This window comes from Lactuca sativa, chromosome 2 (genome assembly GCF_002870075.4).
Source record: "Lactuca sativa cultivar Salinas chromosome 2, Lsat_Salinas_v11, whole genome shotgun sequence".
In the NCBI taxonomy this organism is placed as follows: Eukaryota; Viridiplantae; Streptophyta; class Magnoliopsida; order Asterales; family Asteraceae; genus Lactuca; species Lactuca sativa.
The window spans coordinates 196025506-196041267 of NC_056624.2; the positions used below are offsets into that span (position 1 = coordinate 196025506).

The 15762-nt window shown below is 34.4% G+C and overlaps 2 protein-coding genes across 3 annotated transcripts; both read left to right on the forward strand.

The window, feature by feature from the left end:
* Positions 1 to 3126: 3126 nt before the first annotated feature.
* LOC111899828 (protein EMSY-LIKE 3) lies at positions 3127 to 6092 on the forward strand. 2 transcript variants are annotated; one of them, XM_023895699.2, is made up of 11 exons: positions 3127 to 3360; positions 3462 to 3540; positions 4150 to 4355; positions 4442 to 4551; positions 4634 to 4721; positions 4807 to 4962; positions 5028 to 5096; positions 5189 to 5446; positions 5510 to 5578; positions 5651 to 5714; positions 5847 to 6092. In XM_023895699.2, exons 2-11 carry the CDS (start codon positions 3513 to 3515, stop codon positions 5870 to 5872), a joined length of 1074 nt encoding a protein of 357 aa, XP_023751467.1. In that variant the 5' UTR covers positions 3127 to 3360; positions 3462 to 3512; the 3' UTR covers positions 5873 to 6092. The 2 variants fall into 2 exon arrangements, with proteins under 2 accessions (XP_023751467.1, XP_023751468.1); XM_023895700.2 differs by having other exon boundaries at positions 4156 to 4355.
* Positions 6093 to 9112: 3020 nt separating this feature from the next.
* Positions 9113 to 11833, forward strand: LOC111899918 (non-structural maintenance of chromosomes element 4 homolog B-like). Its single transcript, XM_023895811.3, has 8 exons — positions 9113 to 9484; positions 9596 to 9676; positions 10042 to 10291; positions 10367 to 10472; positions 10550 to 10766; positions 10856 to 10947; positions 11040 to 11214; positions 11335 to 11833. The coding sequence occupies exons 1-8, from the start codon at positions 9277 to 9279 to the stop codon at positions 11460 to 11462; spliced, it is 1257 nt and encodes a 418-aa protein (XP_023751579.1). The 5' UTR covers positions 9113 to 9276; the 3' UTR covers positions 11463 to 11833.
* The last annotated feature ends 3929 nt before the right edge of the window (positions 11834 to 15762 follow it).

Below are 15762 nucleotides of genomic sequence, written 5' to 3' on the forward strand. Positions count from 1 at the left end.
CACTATATACGGGAATAAAGTTGAAAGTATAAGTAAGCAGCCTAATCCAATTTTCACAAGTTGTTGATGTTGAAGAAAATAAAGTTGGTGTTGATCGTGGTTTTAACTTTTAATTTTTGTTAGTTTTTTTAAACCAATTGGTTGGTTTTAGTGTTTTTGCTGGTATTAAATTTCGTTGAATTTGTTTCGTTTTATTTAGAATTGCTAGAAAATAGGTTAAAACCCAAAACACATGAGTTTAAACCCCAAACTCATGGGAACTCGAAAAATCAAACCATGAAACCAAAAATCGAACCCATGAGTTTCAACCCAAAAAGTGAACTTATTTGTTTGGGTTTGATTTTACCCCAAAGTTGACTGAAAGCGCCCTATCTTCAATCCTACCAAGCATGGGGCTCGATAAAGACGATAGTCAATTCGATGAACAATAGTTATTAAAGTTGATTTACAAGTCTCAATATACCGTGTAACCATCATTTGTTTAGTCACACTTCGGGGTTGTTTGTTTTTAAAGAAAAAACACTGCTTACCACTTTTGGTTGCGCCGCACAACACTTAACTTTTTGTAGTTGTTTGTTGTTTAGAATAATTTTGACTTAAAAATTGTTGCGCGTGTACTGCATGACACAGATCTCGACTATTCTCTTTAACCCACTTCCCGTCTTACTTTAAATTATATTATTCAACATAGATTTATTTTAATATTTCCCAACAACATGTTTATTATTTTAATGATATTATAAATTATATTATAAACAATCCGAGTGTATTTTACATAATTTCAAAACCATTCAATAAATTTTATATAAATATTTTTTTTATGTTACATTGTGTATAACCAAATATTAATAAAGTATAAAGTTTATCACTAAAACTACAAAATTTATTGAAGCTAATTAGAAAAATAACCATCTTCTTCGAAAATTAAATAAAATGAACGTATTGTTGCTAAATTAACAATTGTATTTATTGTTGTTTAGCAGATATTATGTTTAATTATTTTATATAAACGTATTTAAAAATCATATCATCACAATGATCTTTATATTTGGTTTTCATATGATTAAACTAAATATAATTTTGATTTAATTTTTTTTATCTAGTGTGTGGTTAATTTTAGTTTTTTGCAGCAACCTACAGACGTTAGAAAACAAACAGACTTTTTATTATAGATTGCAACCGTTTGGTCCACATGTTCATCTGTAGAGGGTTCAGATATGATCCACAAATTTCAGGCGTCTTCCCTTCGAAAAAACAAACATCACAACTTCTCCGGAGATCCATATTTAATTCTTGGAGGCCACGATCAAGAAATGCACAATGTTGTTTGTAAAACAATACTTTTACTTCCCAATTTGTGAAACCTTAGTGTGTTTGTTTGTTTATATGTTTTTTTTTTTTTTCTGAAATTTTTAGGCTATTGGGTAACATGTTATTACATATTATCACATCTAAAATGTACACATCATCATCCTAGTCACACTTTTAGTGTTATAATAGCCAATGTGAAAATGGGAAACACCAAATAACATGTGATAACACCTACAATTTTTTGATGTTTTTAATTTATATTTTTCTAGTTTGTTTTATTTTTTTAATTTACGTCATAATATTAAAAAAAACATATAAATTAATAAAACATAATTAATATTTAATTAAACATACCATTTAAATAAAGGACATTACAAAGGAAGAAAAAAACGTTGACAAAAGACATACGATATTCCTAATAATTTTAAAAACATAAAAGCGCTACATTATTCTTCGTCTAGATATTTATGCTCGATCTACGCCTTGATTTTTCGGAGTACTGTCGCCCGTCTTGGTGGCATATTATCTTCGTTAGTTTGAAGAATTGCCAAACCCTTCGTCATGCGGTCTTCATTGGCTTCTTGACGAAGGAACTCCAAATGCTCACGTTGCAACTCATATCTTTTAAGTGTGATTTTGTTGTGGGCGTCAAATTTCGGTTTCATTTCCGCTTGCTCTTGAAGTCTACTTTCGCTTTCCTCTGTATGTCGTTGAGCCCGTCTCGCTTTGTCGCACCCTATCGGTTGTTAAGACGGGGAGACATCTTCAATGTTGTTGAGGTCATCTAATAGCTCATCTGTGTCCACCTTGAGGTCGATGTTCGTGCGTGCGTCCGAAAAGTCAATCAAACCCGAGCCGTGAGACCTCTTGGATTGTTGTTCTGAAAATGTGTCTGTTTTATTCCATTTTGGGTATTCCTTACCAAACTCCCAAATCTTTTCGTGCCCGAAAACGTGACTCGTCTCGTCATGATATTGGTCCATCGCCTATCTAAAAACATCAGAATCGGTCGCACCACTTTGCTTGTGCGATTAAAATTTGTTGTAAATGGAATTAAACTTGGTGCATTTCCTGTTTATTTGAATCAACTTGCTACTCAACATATTGTGATTGCGATAGTTTTCATCAGTTTTCAAAATAGTCCGAAATTTGCCGATCACGACTTCCCAAAAAACGACTTTTCTCATATCGTTTCCTTGAGTTGAGTTTTTTGATGTCCCGCACCATGACACCGTCAACACGTATTCTTCCTCCGCAATCCACCATGTTGGAGGTTTTTCTTCCGATTGCTCCACTGCAACCACATTCCCTTTTGTTGTAGGAAACGTGGTGGGGGTGAGACGAGATTGAAAAAGTTATCGGAAAATGAAAGTTGTGTTGTGCTATGGGAGTTGAGGATGTTTGTGTACACCTCATATTGTGCAAAAGTGAGAGGATGTGATGTGTTTGTGTTTAAAGGAAGAGTGTTGGAGTTTTGATCCATATTGTGTTGTGTGTAATTAATGAAGTGAGAAATGAAGATATGTAAAAAATGAAGTGAAAATGTATAAATATGGTGAGTAAAAATTGAAATAATTTTTTTTTTTCGACCGTTTTTCAACGGATCTTTTTTTGACCGTTACCGAAAAATTCAGCGTTTCCTCCCGTTGCTACAATAACGATAACATAACTCTATAAAATGGGGATCGGAAACGGTGTTACTCCCGTTATACCGACATTATTAGGTTGCCTTCTCTGAAAAACGGCAACCTAAAAGTGGTCTTAAAAAAATTATAGGGTCAAAAGCTCCCCCTCCCCCCCCCCCCCCCCCATTGCTAAACGACGACGTTCGGTTGCCTCCGCCTCTTCCCACACCTCTCACTCTCGCAGTCGCAGTTCCCAAGGGTCTCTCTCCTCCGAAGAACCGCCGGTCACTGACACTGCTATCCACCGTACCTGCCATCGTTATCCTCCATACTCGCTCTTTTTTTTTTTTTTTTCTTTTGTTTCTTCTTCTCCCATTCATAGTTTCATACCATTCATTTCGTCATTTTCATCGTCAGACTAAAGGTATGATAAACTTCTTGAACATACACTCCATAATTTTGTTTTAGCAACCCTATGTAACGCCCACTTACTGTTTATGTGTCTTCTTATGGTACGATTCATAGAATCGTGTCATCTTCTGTGCGCCAATTACTTAATGAGATTTTCGGTCTACCATGGACTTCGAGCGTTCAGATAGCAGCGGTGAGTCCTATTTCTGTAGATCGTTCATGTACATTACACATACAAGCATACGCCAAATTATGCTATTATATACATTTTCACCTAAGAGCAAAATCTGTTTCCTCCTTTTAAAATGTTATGCGATGACCTGATAAACATTTCCCCTTAAATTGGTATATCTTGTGATTTATCTGTGTAAAGTCTCGAATTGCAAAGTATGATTGGCATTCGCGATTTAGAAGTATGGAAGTTTAGACTTGTTGATTTATATATTTTATATCTTGAGTTAATTTTATTTTCAAAGATGGACATACTTCTTTCTTGGTATCTGACACTTGTTCTACATGTGTTAGAAAACCCTAGGGCTTGAAAAGCGTTTCATTTGGGCTTTTGTCATGAGGGGTTTCTTGTATAGTTGAAAGGCTTGTGGGATCATGAGATGTAAAGTAACTAGCACCATGTTAGTCATCATAGATGAGCTATAATCATCAACACGATCAGACTCAAATTACCTTTATAGTTTCTGGGAAATGATACACTTTGGTTTGATTTTGCCAAATTAGCTTGTATGACTTCTCCTTTGAATCACAATCTTTATAAAAGATAAAGTTCTTTTCATCATAACTGCAGGAACAGATGATAACCTCCCTCCTTCACATCAGAACAAATTCAGAACTCAGAGGCCAGTTATTGAGAACACAAGAACTGCAGTTGTTAATAGTACTCCATTCCTCCAAATGCAAAACGACATGGAAGTACAGATCCACCAGATAGAGCAAGAAGCATATTGTTCAGTCCTTCGTGCCTTTAAAGCTCAGTCTGATGCTATTTCATGGGTAAGCAAGCCTTGTGATTACTTTTCTTCACATATTCATATTTCTTTTTGCTGACTTTAAGGCTTTTATATTGGATCATTCTACAGGAGATGGAAAGTTTAATAACAGAACTTAGGAAAGAATTGAGAGTGACAGATGATGAACACAGAAAGCTTCTGTCTAGAGTTAACTCTGATGATTTGATTGGGAGGATAAGGTATTTTATTTACTCATCATGTATAAATAAATAAATGACTTCATTTAGTTTCATAAATTGAATTACTTTTTGTCATCTACAGGGAATGGAGGAAAGTGAATGTGCTTCAACCTGGAATGCCCAATTGTCCTGCTTCTGCATCGTATAAGAAACAGAAACCATCTTTATCAGTAAGTTGATGAGTTTTAACTTTTGAATTTTAAAGCAAACCAATAACTTATTTGCTTTTAACAAAACCATGTTTTTTTTATGCAGTATGGTTCAACAGGTTTCAATGGCAGGGGTGAAGCTCCTAAACAACAGGGTCTTGAAAATAGCTCTGACCCTCTGATTGGGAGGAAAGTCTGGACACGTTGGCCTGAAGACAATAGCTTCTATGAGGCTGTTATAAGTGACTTCAATCCCATTGAGGTATGAATTATTATCTACTAGTGAATGTATGAGATTAATTTTAATTATTTACAATTTACATACAGGGGAATCATGCTCTGGTGTATGATGCGGGTACACCAAATGAAGCTTGGGAATGGGTTAATCTTAGAGAGGTAAGGATTGAGTTCCATCTTCATGGATGGGATCTTAATAATGATTTTGATTTTCACTCAAACAATGAATTCCTGACTTCTGCTATTGGTAGATATCTCCGAATGATATTCGCTGGAAACAAGAAGATGTTGGGATTTCGCGTACAGGTGGCGGAAGCAGATTGGGTCACGGGATGAAAAAGTCCATGGCACGTGGTGGAAATGGAATGACTGATGGTCCTGAAAGACGGAATGGAATCATGAAAGGTCAATCCAAGAAAGAGAAAGAGTTGCCTCCATCCCAAAATGGCATTGCAAAGAAGGCTTTGAGTGATATTCAAATACTACACACTGATACCCTTGTTAAAGAGGTATACCCTATACCCTACCCCTCCAAATCTTCTAAAAACTCATATGCACTGACTTTTTAACAGGTTGACAGGGTTTTTAGCTCGAGCAATGCTGATCCGATGGATATTGAGAATGCCAGAAAGCTACTTAAAGTAAGGATTTTTTTTTCTTTGTGCACACTGGATTTATTTCTTTTAATTACACTAAATTGTTGGTTGTTTTAGGAGCATGAACAAGCCCTAGTTGATGCCATTGCAAAGCTTGAAAGCATCTCAGACTTTGAAAGTGGTAATAACTTATTGCAGATAACAGTCATTTTGTTTATTTTACAAATGTAACTGGAATCATGGAATTAAAAACTTTTGGTGTCCTTCCACTCATTTCTTTGTTTCATGCTTTTGATGTAATGTGATTAAGCAGATAGGGAACAGCGGTATCAGTTCTAACAACTGCAAAGGCAAGCAACTTACCAGGAAACATGTCAAGAGAACACCATAAGTGTAACTGTGCATGGAAGTATTTGATCTCCATATCTGACATTTGTAAGTAGAGTGCTGGTAACTGCCAGATTTAGTTCTTCTTTTGTTGTTCACTAGAAAGTAGAAATACTCGAGATCCATCCTTGTAATCTAATATATCTTCTTATATGCATGGTGGGTTGTACTAGATTAGTAGATTCAGTGTTTTTTTTTTTTTTGGAGGGTAAATGTCGCTGACGCCCTACAAACTTTTCCGTTTTGGTTTAAAAGATCCCTAATGTTATTTTTTGGCTTTCTAGGGGCATAAAGTCCATTTTAATATGTTAAAAAAGCCATTATGGGTCATTCGGTAAATATTTGCCTAGTCAAAATGATTTACTGCCACATCATTTGAAATTGGTCCACATGTGCTGCAATGACTCTCTCTCTCTCTCTCTCTCATTGCTTAAAGAATCATTGATCACAATAACATCGTCATAGCAGTAAACCCTTCAATAACTTATATCGTACTTTGTTTTGTAGATTAATAATTAAATAGATTTTTTTAGTGTTTTATGAACAATATGAATAAATGTTTGATTTCAACCCATCACCGACATCTTTAGTTTGAAACTCCATTTTTGGGGTTTAGATTCAAATCTATAAACCAACAGCCATCGCCCACCACCAACATCTTATGTTGTTCACCACCGGCATCTTCCGCTATCTGCCATTATCTTTTTTCCAAGATCAGAAGAAGCAAATCACACCTAGATTTGGAACAAAATCGGGAAAAAACTGAAACAAAATGTGCCTGAGGAATAGAACACCAAAGGGGACTTCCATGAACGCGAGTTCAGTCCCCGCACCAAAGATGAAAATGAATGGGAGGTCCGGTCAGCTGACACATATCTTTGAGTTTTGTCGTTTTCATTCTTGCATTTATTTCTTAAGTTTCAAAAACAGCCACCAGCAATAAAAACTTAGAAGGTCTGATTTGGTTCAGATTTACTATGGTTTTTGTTTTTGACAAACAAATCTCAAAACCATCTCTTTGCAGCATAGATATCCGAGATCGCTGATTACAGTCGGAGGTCATGATATCGTTGTTCCCGCTATGTTTAGCGGTAGACATATTGATGTACACAAATTAGATGGTATTCTTGAGTCGATTATGATGGACTTATGTTGTTAGAGGAAGAATGGTGGTTGGTTTTGTGAATGGGAGCAACATCAAAGCTTTGTGGAAGAAGAAGACGATGGATAAAGATGTGAGGAGGATTTTAGTTTAATTTCGGTTTTAAGTGAAAAAGCCACGTTAATAAGGAAACTGGTAATTACAGGTTAAAGTCATTTTTTAACAGGTAAAAATGGACTTTATGCCCCTAAAAGACAAAAAAAAAACATGAAGGACCATTTAAAACATAACCTGATAGTTGGTAGGGTTGCAGTGATATTAACCATTTTTTGGAAGAGAAAATGAATTAGTAATGGTCAATCATCTTTCAAGCCAGTTAAGAATATTTTTTGGGGATTTGAGGATGAGAAATAATAGGTCCCAAACTTAATGAGAGTTGATAAATATTAATTCTTTAAGTTATTAGAAATTAAAATTTCTTTGAAATATATTTGATTTCTATCTATTGTCATTAATATTTATAATGACATTTTTCTGAAGAATTTTTTTTATCGGTGTTCTAACATTAATTCTTTAAGTTATTACAAATTAAAATTTACAAATGTATTTAAAATAGGGTTGGTTACTATTTAAACTAGAAATTAAATATTCTCTTACTTATTCTTCCTATTTATTTTCCTATCATTTTAGATGATGTAATAAAAATCTATTAATTTTATTAAATATGATAAGTGTTACATTCTTAAGTGTGTAAGAGGAAAAAAGTAGAAGGATATTTGATTTCTCCTATTTTTTTATAAAGATAATATATACACTTATCATATACCATTTAGTTTTAAATTTAGATATATACATCTATAATGAAAGATTTGTTTGTATAAACTTATTAATTTTTCACGTTTTGGTATCACATTAAAAAGCTCAAACAATTTTTGTAAGACTAACTCAACCAAAATCTAAACTACATTTTATTAATATATAAACTAATAAACATTTTTATAGAAAAATATCCTCTTTAAATTAGCAATCCTATTTGTAAAAAAAATACATAAATTTGAAATTAAAAAAAAAAATCAAATTCATTTCATTAAATTACAGTTTTTGTTTTTGTAGTTTGCCGCAATCTTCACTTTTAGTCTAATTTCTTAGAGTTTCTCCAACCATAAACCTTTAAAATTGTGTTTTTTAGAGATCTTTTATTCTTGGCCTCTATATTTTGTGGAAAAAATGAACCAATACAAAAATGGTGTGATATTTTGAAGGTCAATTGGAGTGAAAATGACCTCTAAAATGGTGTTTTAGAGTTCCATTGGAGTTGGTCTTATTTTTGACATGACTTATCCATGTGGTTTAAAAAAATGTATGAATGGTCCATGACAGTAACTCTATTGTATATTACCCTTCAAGCTAGAGTTAAAAGACCAATATGCCTCTTATTTGTTTTTTCGTTATTTGATCATTTTTCTAAACTACAAGGTCCGATTTATACATAATTAAAAGAATGAATAAACTCCAAAACTAAATACCCTTATCGTTTATTTAATACTCACCTCCTGATTCTTTCACCTCTCTCTACCTCTATCACATCATTAACTACTCGTAAGTCATTAAGGCTATTGCTAAAAGAGACCGCCGCCATAAGGAGACACCCACCCGGCCACCACCGCCATCCTTGTGACCTTGTTATGTCGGTTCATGATAGACCAACACCTCTGCCTGCTCCACCCTCACCTCTACCTCCCACTCTCTCTCAACTAGGTTTTTGATGGATGATGATTGTTGACAATGGTTATGGTGGTGATTGGTGTTGTTGGTGGTGGTGATGATGATCATTTATTAAATTGGTCCTTGAAATTTAGAAAACTGATCAAATAACGAAAAATACAAATAAGGGGCATATTGGTCTTGTAAGTCTAACTTAACAGCTAATATATAACGGAGTTAGCCTCGTGGACCTAAGATGTACTTCAAAGAAATGTCAAAAAATCAGAAGTTGGACTAAAAGTACAGATTGGAGCAAACAAGAGGGACCAAAAATGTAGATTACTCGATTCATTTTCTTTATTTATTTTTTCCATAACACGCGGGAACTTACACCCCTAGCACAAGTAATCGCAATGGAAATCGTACTGGCTACGCCGACTCCTCTGCTTCTTTTGAAATCTTGAACTTTTGATTCGAAATCTCTCTCCATTCTAGGGTTAAGGGTTTCCCTGAATTCCAACTAAAGAACTGCCTGTTAGTAGAACCAACAATGCCGATAAACAATGATCGGAAGAAGCGGCCTAAAAGGGAGTATGCAGATGCTACCCAGTCAGTAGAACCAACAATGCCGATAAACGACGATCGGAAGAAGCACCCTAAAAGAGAGTATGCAGATGGTAGTCAGTCCAACGATCAAAAGTATACCCAGCGTAGAGATCTTCGTTCCGGATATCTTTCAATTCAGAGTTACATTCGTGGTACTTTTCATTGTTTATTCTACGAGAACGTGTACCTAGTTTTAACAAATAACAATTTCTGTTGATTTCGTTTATTCATATGCTCTCTTAGTTCTTGACCTAAATTTTTAGGTAGAAGAGATGAGATAGCAGCTGCTAATTCGAAGGAATTCATCTCCATTATAGATGAAGTCGACGGAATGCATCATCTAGGTAATACTCACTGCTATGCTGTTTTGTGATCATGACGTTGTTGTTCTTAAATTTTACAAGATCACCGGTGTTAGTTCTGCATCTTCGTCTCCTATCTTGCATGTTACAGTCACCTGTAAGGTTTGCTTGGTATTGTGTATTTATTATATACTCGAATGCTATAGATACAAAATCGATCAAACATAAAAGTTGTATTATCTTCTAGGAATCTGCAGACTGCAGAAACGTGGTGATTGATTTTTGCTATTTTGGATTACACTAATTTGGTTTCTAATACAAAATTTCTAAAAAAAAAAGCTAAACACTATACCATGCAATCATGTATGACATGTATGAGTTTTCTAATACCTTTTCCTCTCTTGTAGTCAATAAACCAAGAGAGCAAGTATCAGACGCAGGAGCACTACGAGATCTAGCTAGCACATTGGTGACTTCCATCAAGGTGCATAACATAGGAAGTGTAACTCCATCACTATTTGTTTCAAGTTTGATCAGTCGATTTGGGAAGAAGAAAAAGAAGAAAAGAAGAATCACTGAAAGTGGCCAGATTCTCTGGAAAGATATCGGTTTGCATGCTTCTCCTCTGTTCATGACTTTCCAGGGTCCCTGCAGCATGTGAGTTCTTTAACTTGATCTATTCCTAATCTAGTATTGATTCTTTTTTTTAAGCATTTACAATTCTCCTTGAAGGCTTGGACACATGAATCATGATACCCAACCACCAAAAGTTTTAGTTACACGAAAACGTTCAAGGTCATCTCTGAAGGAAAAGAAGGTGAACGTGAAACCAAAAGAGGTATGTTGTATATCAAATTGTCAATATTGTGGTTTTATTTATATGAAAGTGTTGTTTATATTATTTCCATTGTCCAGATTAAGGATACAGTCTCTAAAGAGAAGACAGACACTGAGAAAATCATTGCAACGATGTTTGATATCCTTAAAACCAACAAAAAAGTTTGTCTTGGAAACATTGTTTTAAACAGAATCTCATTTGCACAAACGGTGGAGAATTTGTTTGCCCTGTCATTCTTGGTGAAAGATGGGAGAGTTTTGATAACAGTCGATGAAAAAGGCTCTCATTATGTTTGTATGTCACACTTGATAAACTATTCTATAAAATTACTATTTCGTTATCCTTACTTTTTGTACCTTACTAACTTATATTTCTGTATTCAGCACCAACAAACGCTCCTTATGCTCGCATGATAACTTCTGGGAAAGTGGCATATTCTCAATTTATGTTTAAGTTTGGGTTCGTTGATTGGAAGGTAAATTACAAATATTAATTGTAGATATAGTTAATGCAAGTTTGTTGTAGAAAAGGATATAAACATATGATATGATGATGTGAAAAATGCAGTTGATGAAGGATTCAGTGGGTGGAGGTTGCGAGTTGATGCCACATAGGATGAAGGTGGATTCTTGTGGAGGCTGTGAATTAAAACCAGATCTGAAAGAAGGAAACAGCCACGGGGCTACAATAACCACCATAAAAATGGAATCAAGAAATCAAGAAGGGTCCCATGAAGATGGAAGTAAGTGGAGATCTATTTATGTTTAATTTGTTGGGCACTTTTGTTTTTGTATAATATGTTTTGGAAGTAAATGTTAAGGTATAAAATACTAAATCTAAATACATGTTTTGGGTTATACAGATGAGCAGATGTTTATATATGATAAACCCGAAACCTTGTTAGTCTACAGAAGGAGAGGAAGAAGAATATATAAACCCGAAACCTTGTTAGTCTACAGCAGGAGAGAAAGAAGGAAACCCAGGACTTAACTGTTTCTGGAATGGTGGAGTGAAGAAAAGTTAGTTTTTACTAATAAAATTCAGTTAGTTTTACTTTTGTTTTAGTGGGGAAAGTTCTTTGTAGTGGCATCTAGCTGAGCTGGCTTTTTGGTCTCATGCTTGGGGGTATATATATATATATATATATATGGTGCTTAATCTTTTGTGTTAGGTTCATAGAGGGTATGAGTTATTTTGTGAGTTTTTGACTAAAGGGAAAATGACTTAGGAGGGTAATTATCTTTTAGCCGTGTTTACATATTGGCAACTTCTTATTTTTTGTACATAAAAAAGCAACTAACTTGTTTTAACTGTTTAAATTACACCAATATTACCGGCTAATACCTGTTTTAACTGGTAACTCAAAGGGAAAATGACTTAGGAGAGTAACTGCCTCTTATCCGTGTTTACATATTGGCAACTTCTTATTTTTTGTACATAAGAAAGCAACTAACTTGTTTTAATTGTGTAACATCCTAAAAATCATGACCAAAAAATTTCGTTTTTAATTTAATACTAAAACCATAATTGTCAAACCATTAATTTAATACTCTGGCATCGGGTCTCGCACGACATCGGGCCCCGCCTGGCATCGAGCCCCGCTCGGTATACATATATGTCTCTCTTAGGCCCCATCTGTCTCCGGACCCCGCCTGCTAAACCCATACAATCATATAACATGCTAACACGTAAAGAAACATACTTTACTGTATCCGTGTCCTAAGAAACATACTCTGCTAATAATGAGATACGAAACTTCGTCCGTACTCAGCTAGTTCTAGCCAGAGCTTCAGTAGTGCAAGGTGAGTCTCCTCACTATGTGAATGGGTCTAAGGCGACAATGCCAGCCCATGTAGTCTATGAGTAAGAAGACCCGGGGGTTAGCCCTAGGCATTGTATGCTAGTATGTTATTCCAGACCAAGGTCTGATGTCGGGCGGGTGCCCGATGAATGTTTGCATGTTAGATTATACTTGTTGTCTGTGTGATACTTTTATGTTCCTGGTAAAGAGGTGAGTGTAGGCGAGGTCCCGTATCCTATCACTAGCTGAGTACGGACGATGTTCCGTATCTCATTATTAGTAGAGTATGTTTCTTAGGACAGGGATACAGTAGAGTATGTTTCTTTATGTGTTAGCATGTTATATGATTGTATGTGTTTAGCGGGCGGGCCCGGAGACAGGCGGTGCCTAAGAGAGAGACAGATCTGTATACCGAGCGGGGCTCGATGTCAGGCGGGGCCTAATGCCGGGCGGGGGCCGATGCCGGAGTATTAAATTAATGGTTTGACAATTATGGTTTTAGTATTAAATTAAAAACAAATTTTTTGGTCATGATTTTTGGGATGTTACACAGTTACAACAAGTTAGTTCCTTTCTTATGTACAAAAAATAAGAAGTTGCCAATATGTGAACACGGATAAGAGGTAGTTACCCTCCGAAGTCATTTTCCCTTTGAGTTACCGGTTAAAACATATATTAGCCGGTAATATTGGTGTAATTTAAACAGTTAAAACAAGTTAGTTGCTTTATTATGTACAAAAAAAAAAAAAAGTTGCTAATATGTGAACATGGATAAGAGGTAGTTACCCTCCTAAGTCATTTTCCCTTTGACTAAATAGGTGTTATTTACAAAAAATATTTACCAAATGGGTATGATTTTGAAAATATTTACCAAATAGGGAGAAATTTAATCTAGAACATTTACCGTGCCCTAACTCATCGCAAATGCACGTTACACCAGAACGCGGCTACATCTTCCGCCACACCTCCATCTCTGGCTACCGGCGACTCCGCCTTCGGCCAAAACGCCGGCCATATCATACACAGTTTCTTCCTTTTTTATAGTTCAATTTTCTACCCGATCTCCAAAAGATTGATCATGATTTGATTTTTGAAGATGCGATTTCATGATTTCATATTGTAAAATTAAGTTAAATTTCTACCGGTTCTTGTCTGTTTCTTGAAGATGTGGCTGTGGTTGTGCTTTCAATTATGTATTTTGATTGGTTTTTCGGTGGCCATGGTTGCAATCAAACCACCTCATTTGTGGTGCTCTTCATGCTGAAGTGCTGAAGTGGGTAAAACTTATGCATCTATACACGACAGAACCATGGCTTTTCTCTTGAGTGTGAAGATGAAGTACAAGCATGGATGATGTATATTTTAGTCCAATTTGTACAACATAGATGGATTTTCAAAAGCTTTGTTTTCGATTTTTGAACTGTATGCATTCCATGATTTCAGGCTTAAGTTCTCTGAAATTCATGTTATTGATCTTGTAAAGCAGTAATGAATTTTCTTTCCTTCTGTCCAATTCTACATTTCGGTTTTTTCTCTGAGGTGGATTAGTCTATTCTCAAAATTCAGGCATCAATGCATCATCCAAATGATCATGACATTGTCGCAAGGTTTTCTACACATGTTGTACATAGATTCAAGCGATTCATGCACATTAGTGATAACAATTCAATTTGGTCATCAATACATGTATGCATGTTGAATTGACTCAAGACAATGACCTTGAAGAACTTTAATGTTTATAATTCAGAAAGATCTTTGTTTTTTAAAGTATGTGCATATATTGGAGAGGATAGATATCTGGTGGTCATCAAGTTCTCATGAAATGTTAAGAGAACAATATGTACCTCTATTTACCTTTTAGTATATTCTGTGATGGATGTTGTCCAAACGGGTGAATATGATGTCCTAACATCACTTATATGTTACAAACATGAATTGCGCTTTACCTATATGTTTATTTATCTTAGTGGCACAATAATCACTACGCTTTCAATCTTGGACATTTACTTAGATTCAAAATTTTGTTTATTATAATGAAATGAGACATACAAATAAAAATAGTGTTTGTAAAAAAATGTTAAACATTAATAGCAAAATGTCAAAATTAATTATATTAAAAAATAAAAATAGAATAAAAGTAATAAGTTTTAAAATTTAAAACTACACGTATTTGGTAAATAATTTTGAAACTATACCTATTTGGTAAATATTTTTGAAAGTACACTTGTTTGGTAAATAAATTTTCAGAAGACACCTATTTGGTCAAAAACTCGTTATTTTGTAAAGTTCTCTTGAGAACTCACCTCTTGAATGTGGGAAAAACCTTTGATTAATCTATATTGGTATCTTGAATCTATATCCCATTATAAAGACAATTCCCAAAAATTTAAAGCTTATCAATATAGTAGCTCACTTAACTGTATTATACGTAGACCTGACAAACGTGTCGTGTCGGGTTCGTGTCGTGTCAAGACATTAAACGGGTTGAGAGTGTTTGACCCTAACCCGACCCGTTTAATTATCGTGTCGTGTCAATCCGTTTATTTTCGTGTCGGGTTTCGGGTTATGGTTTAAACCTTATAAATATGTTATTTTATGTCGGGTTGAAACATTTTAAAGGTTGAAAAGTAAGAGTCATGGAGAAAAAAAAAATGAAACAATGAAATGTTGGAGTTGGGAGGTGGAAAGCAAAAAAAAAAAGTATACTCTCTCCGTCCCATATTTATTGTCCATATTTTACTTTTAAAGTTTTTATTTTTTAACTTTGACCTTAAACATTTTTATTTGTGTAATAAATTAATTGAGAAAACTCATAACAATGAAAAGATATTTAAAACACAATCTATTCATACATTTTGCATTAAGTGTTATATATAAAAAACAAAAATATTTAAGGTCAAATTTGAAGAATAAAGACTTCCAAACTCAAAATTGGACAATAAATATGAGACCGAGGTAGTCATAATTTTAGAAAGCAAAATGAAAAGAGTTAGAGTTTGGAAGCAAATGAGATAGATAATGAGGAGGAGTAAAATTAAGTCACTTTGAAAGTTTGAATTTTACTTTTAACTTTTGAGTTTTGGCCACTACAAATATACAATATTTAAAATATTTATAAAATATGAAACTTATATATATATATATATATATATATATATATATATATATATATATATATATATATATATATATATAAGTTAACGTGTCATCTTCGAGTTGAAAGTTTTGACCCTAACCCTACCCGTTTAATTATCGTGTCGTGTCGTGTCAACCCGTGTAGATAAACAGGTCAAAATCTCTGACCCTAACCCGCTAACTTTGAGTCGGATTCGTGTCGGGTTGTCGTGTCGTGTCAGATTTTGTCAGGTCTAATTATATGCCACCACTAGTATTATTGTTTGCTTCAGGTATATTTTTATCTTTGAACATATATTTTGCATGAATCTAGATTGATTTACCTATTGATATATTAAAAAAGAAAATAAATAA

Excerpts from the sequence above, each read along its gene's own strand:
- LOC111899828 (XM_023895699.2), top strand. The coding sequence starts at position 3,513 with ATGGACTTCGAGCGTTCAGATAGCAGCG. Across the intron at positions 4,552-4,633 it reads GATTTGATTGGGAGGATAAG|GGAATGGAGGAAAGTGAATG; the intron begins GTATTTTATTTA and ends TGTCATCTACAG. Across the intron at positions 5,715-5,846 it reads CATCTCAGACTTTGAAAGTG|ATAGGGAACAGCGGTATCAG; the intron begins GTAATAACTTAT and ends GTGATTAAGCAG.
- LOC111899918 (XM_023895811.3), top strand. The coding sequence starts at position 9,277 with ATGCCGATAAACAATGATCGGAAGAAGCGGCCTAAAAGGGAGTATGCA. Across the intron at positions 10,948-11,039 it reads TTGGGTTCGTTGATTGGAAG|TTGATGAAGGATTCAGTGGG; the intron begins GTAAATTACAAA and ends TGAAAAATGCAG. Across the intron at positions 11,215-11,334 it reads AGGGTCCCATGAAGATGGAA|ATGAGCAGATGTTTATATAT; the intron begins GTAAGTGGAGAT and ends TGGGTTATACAG.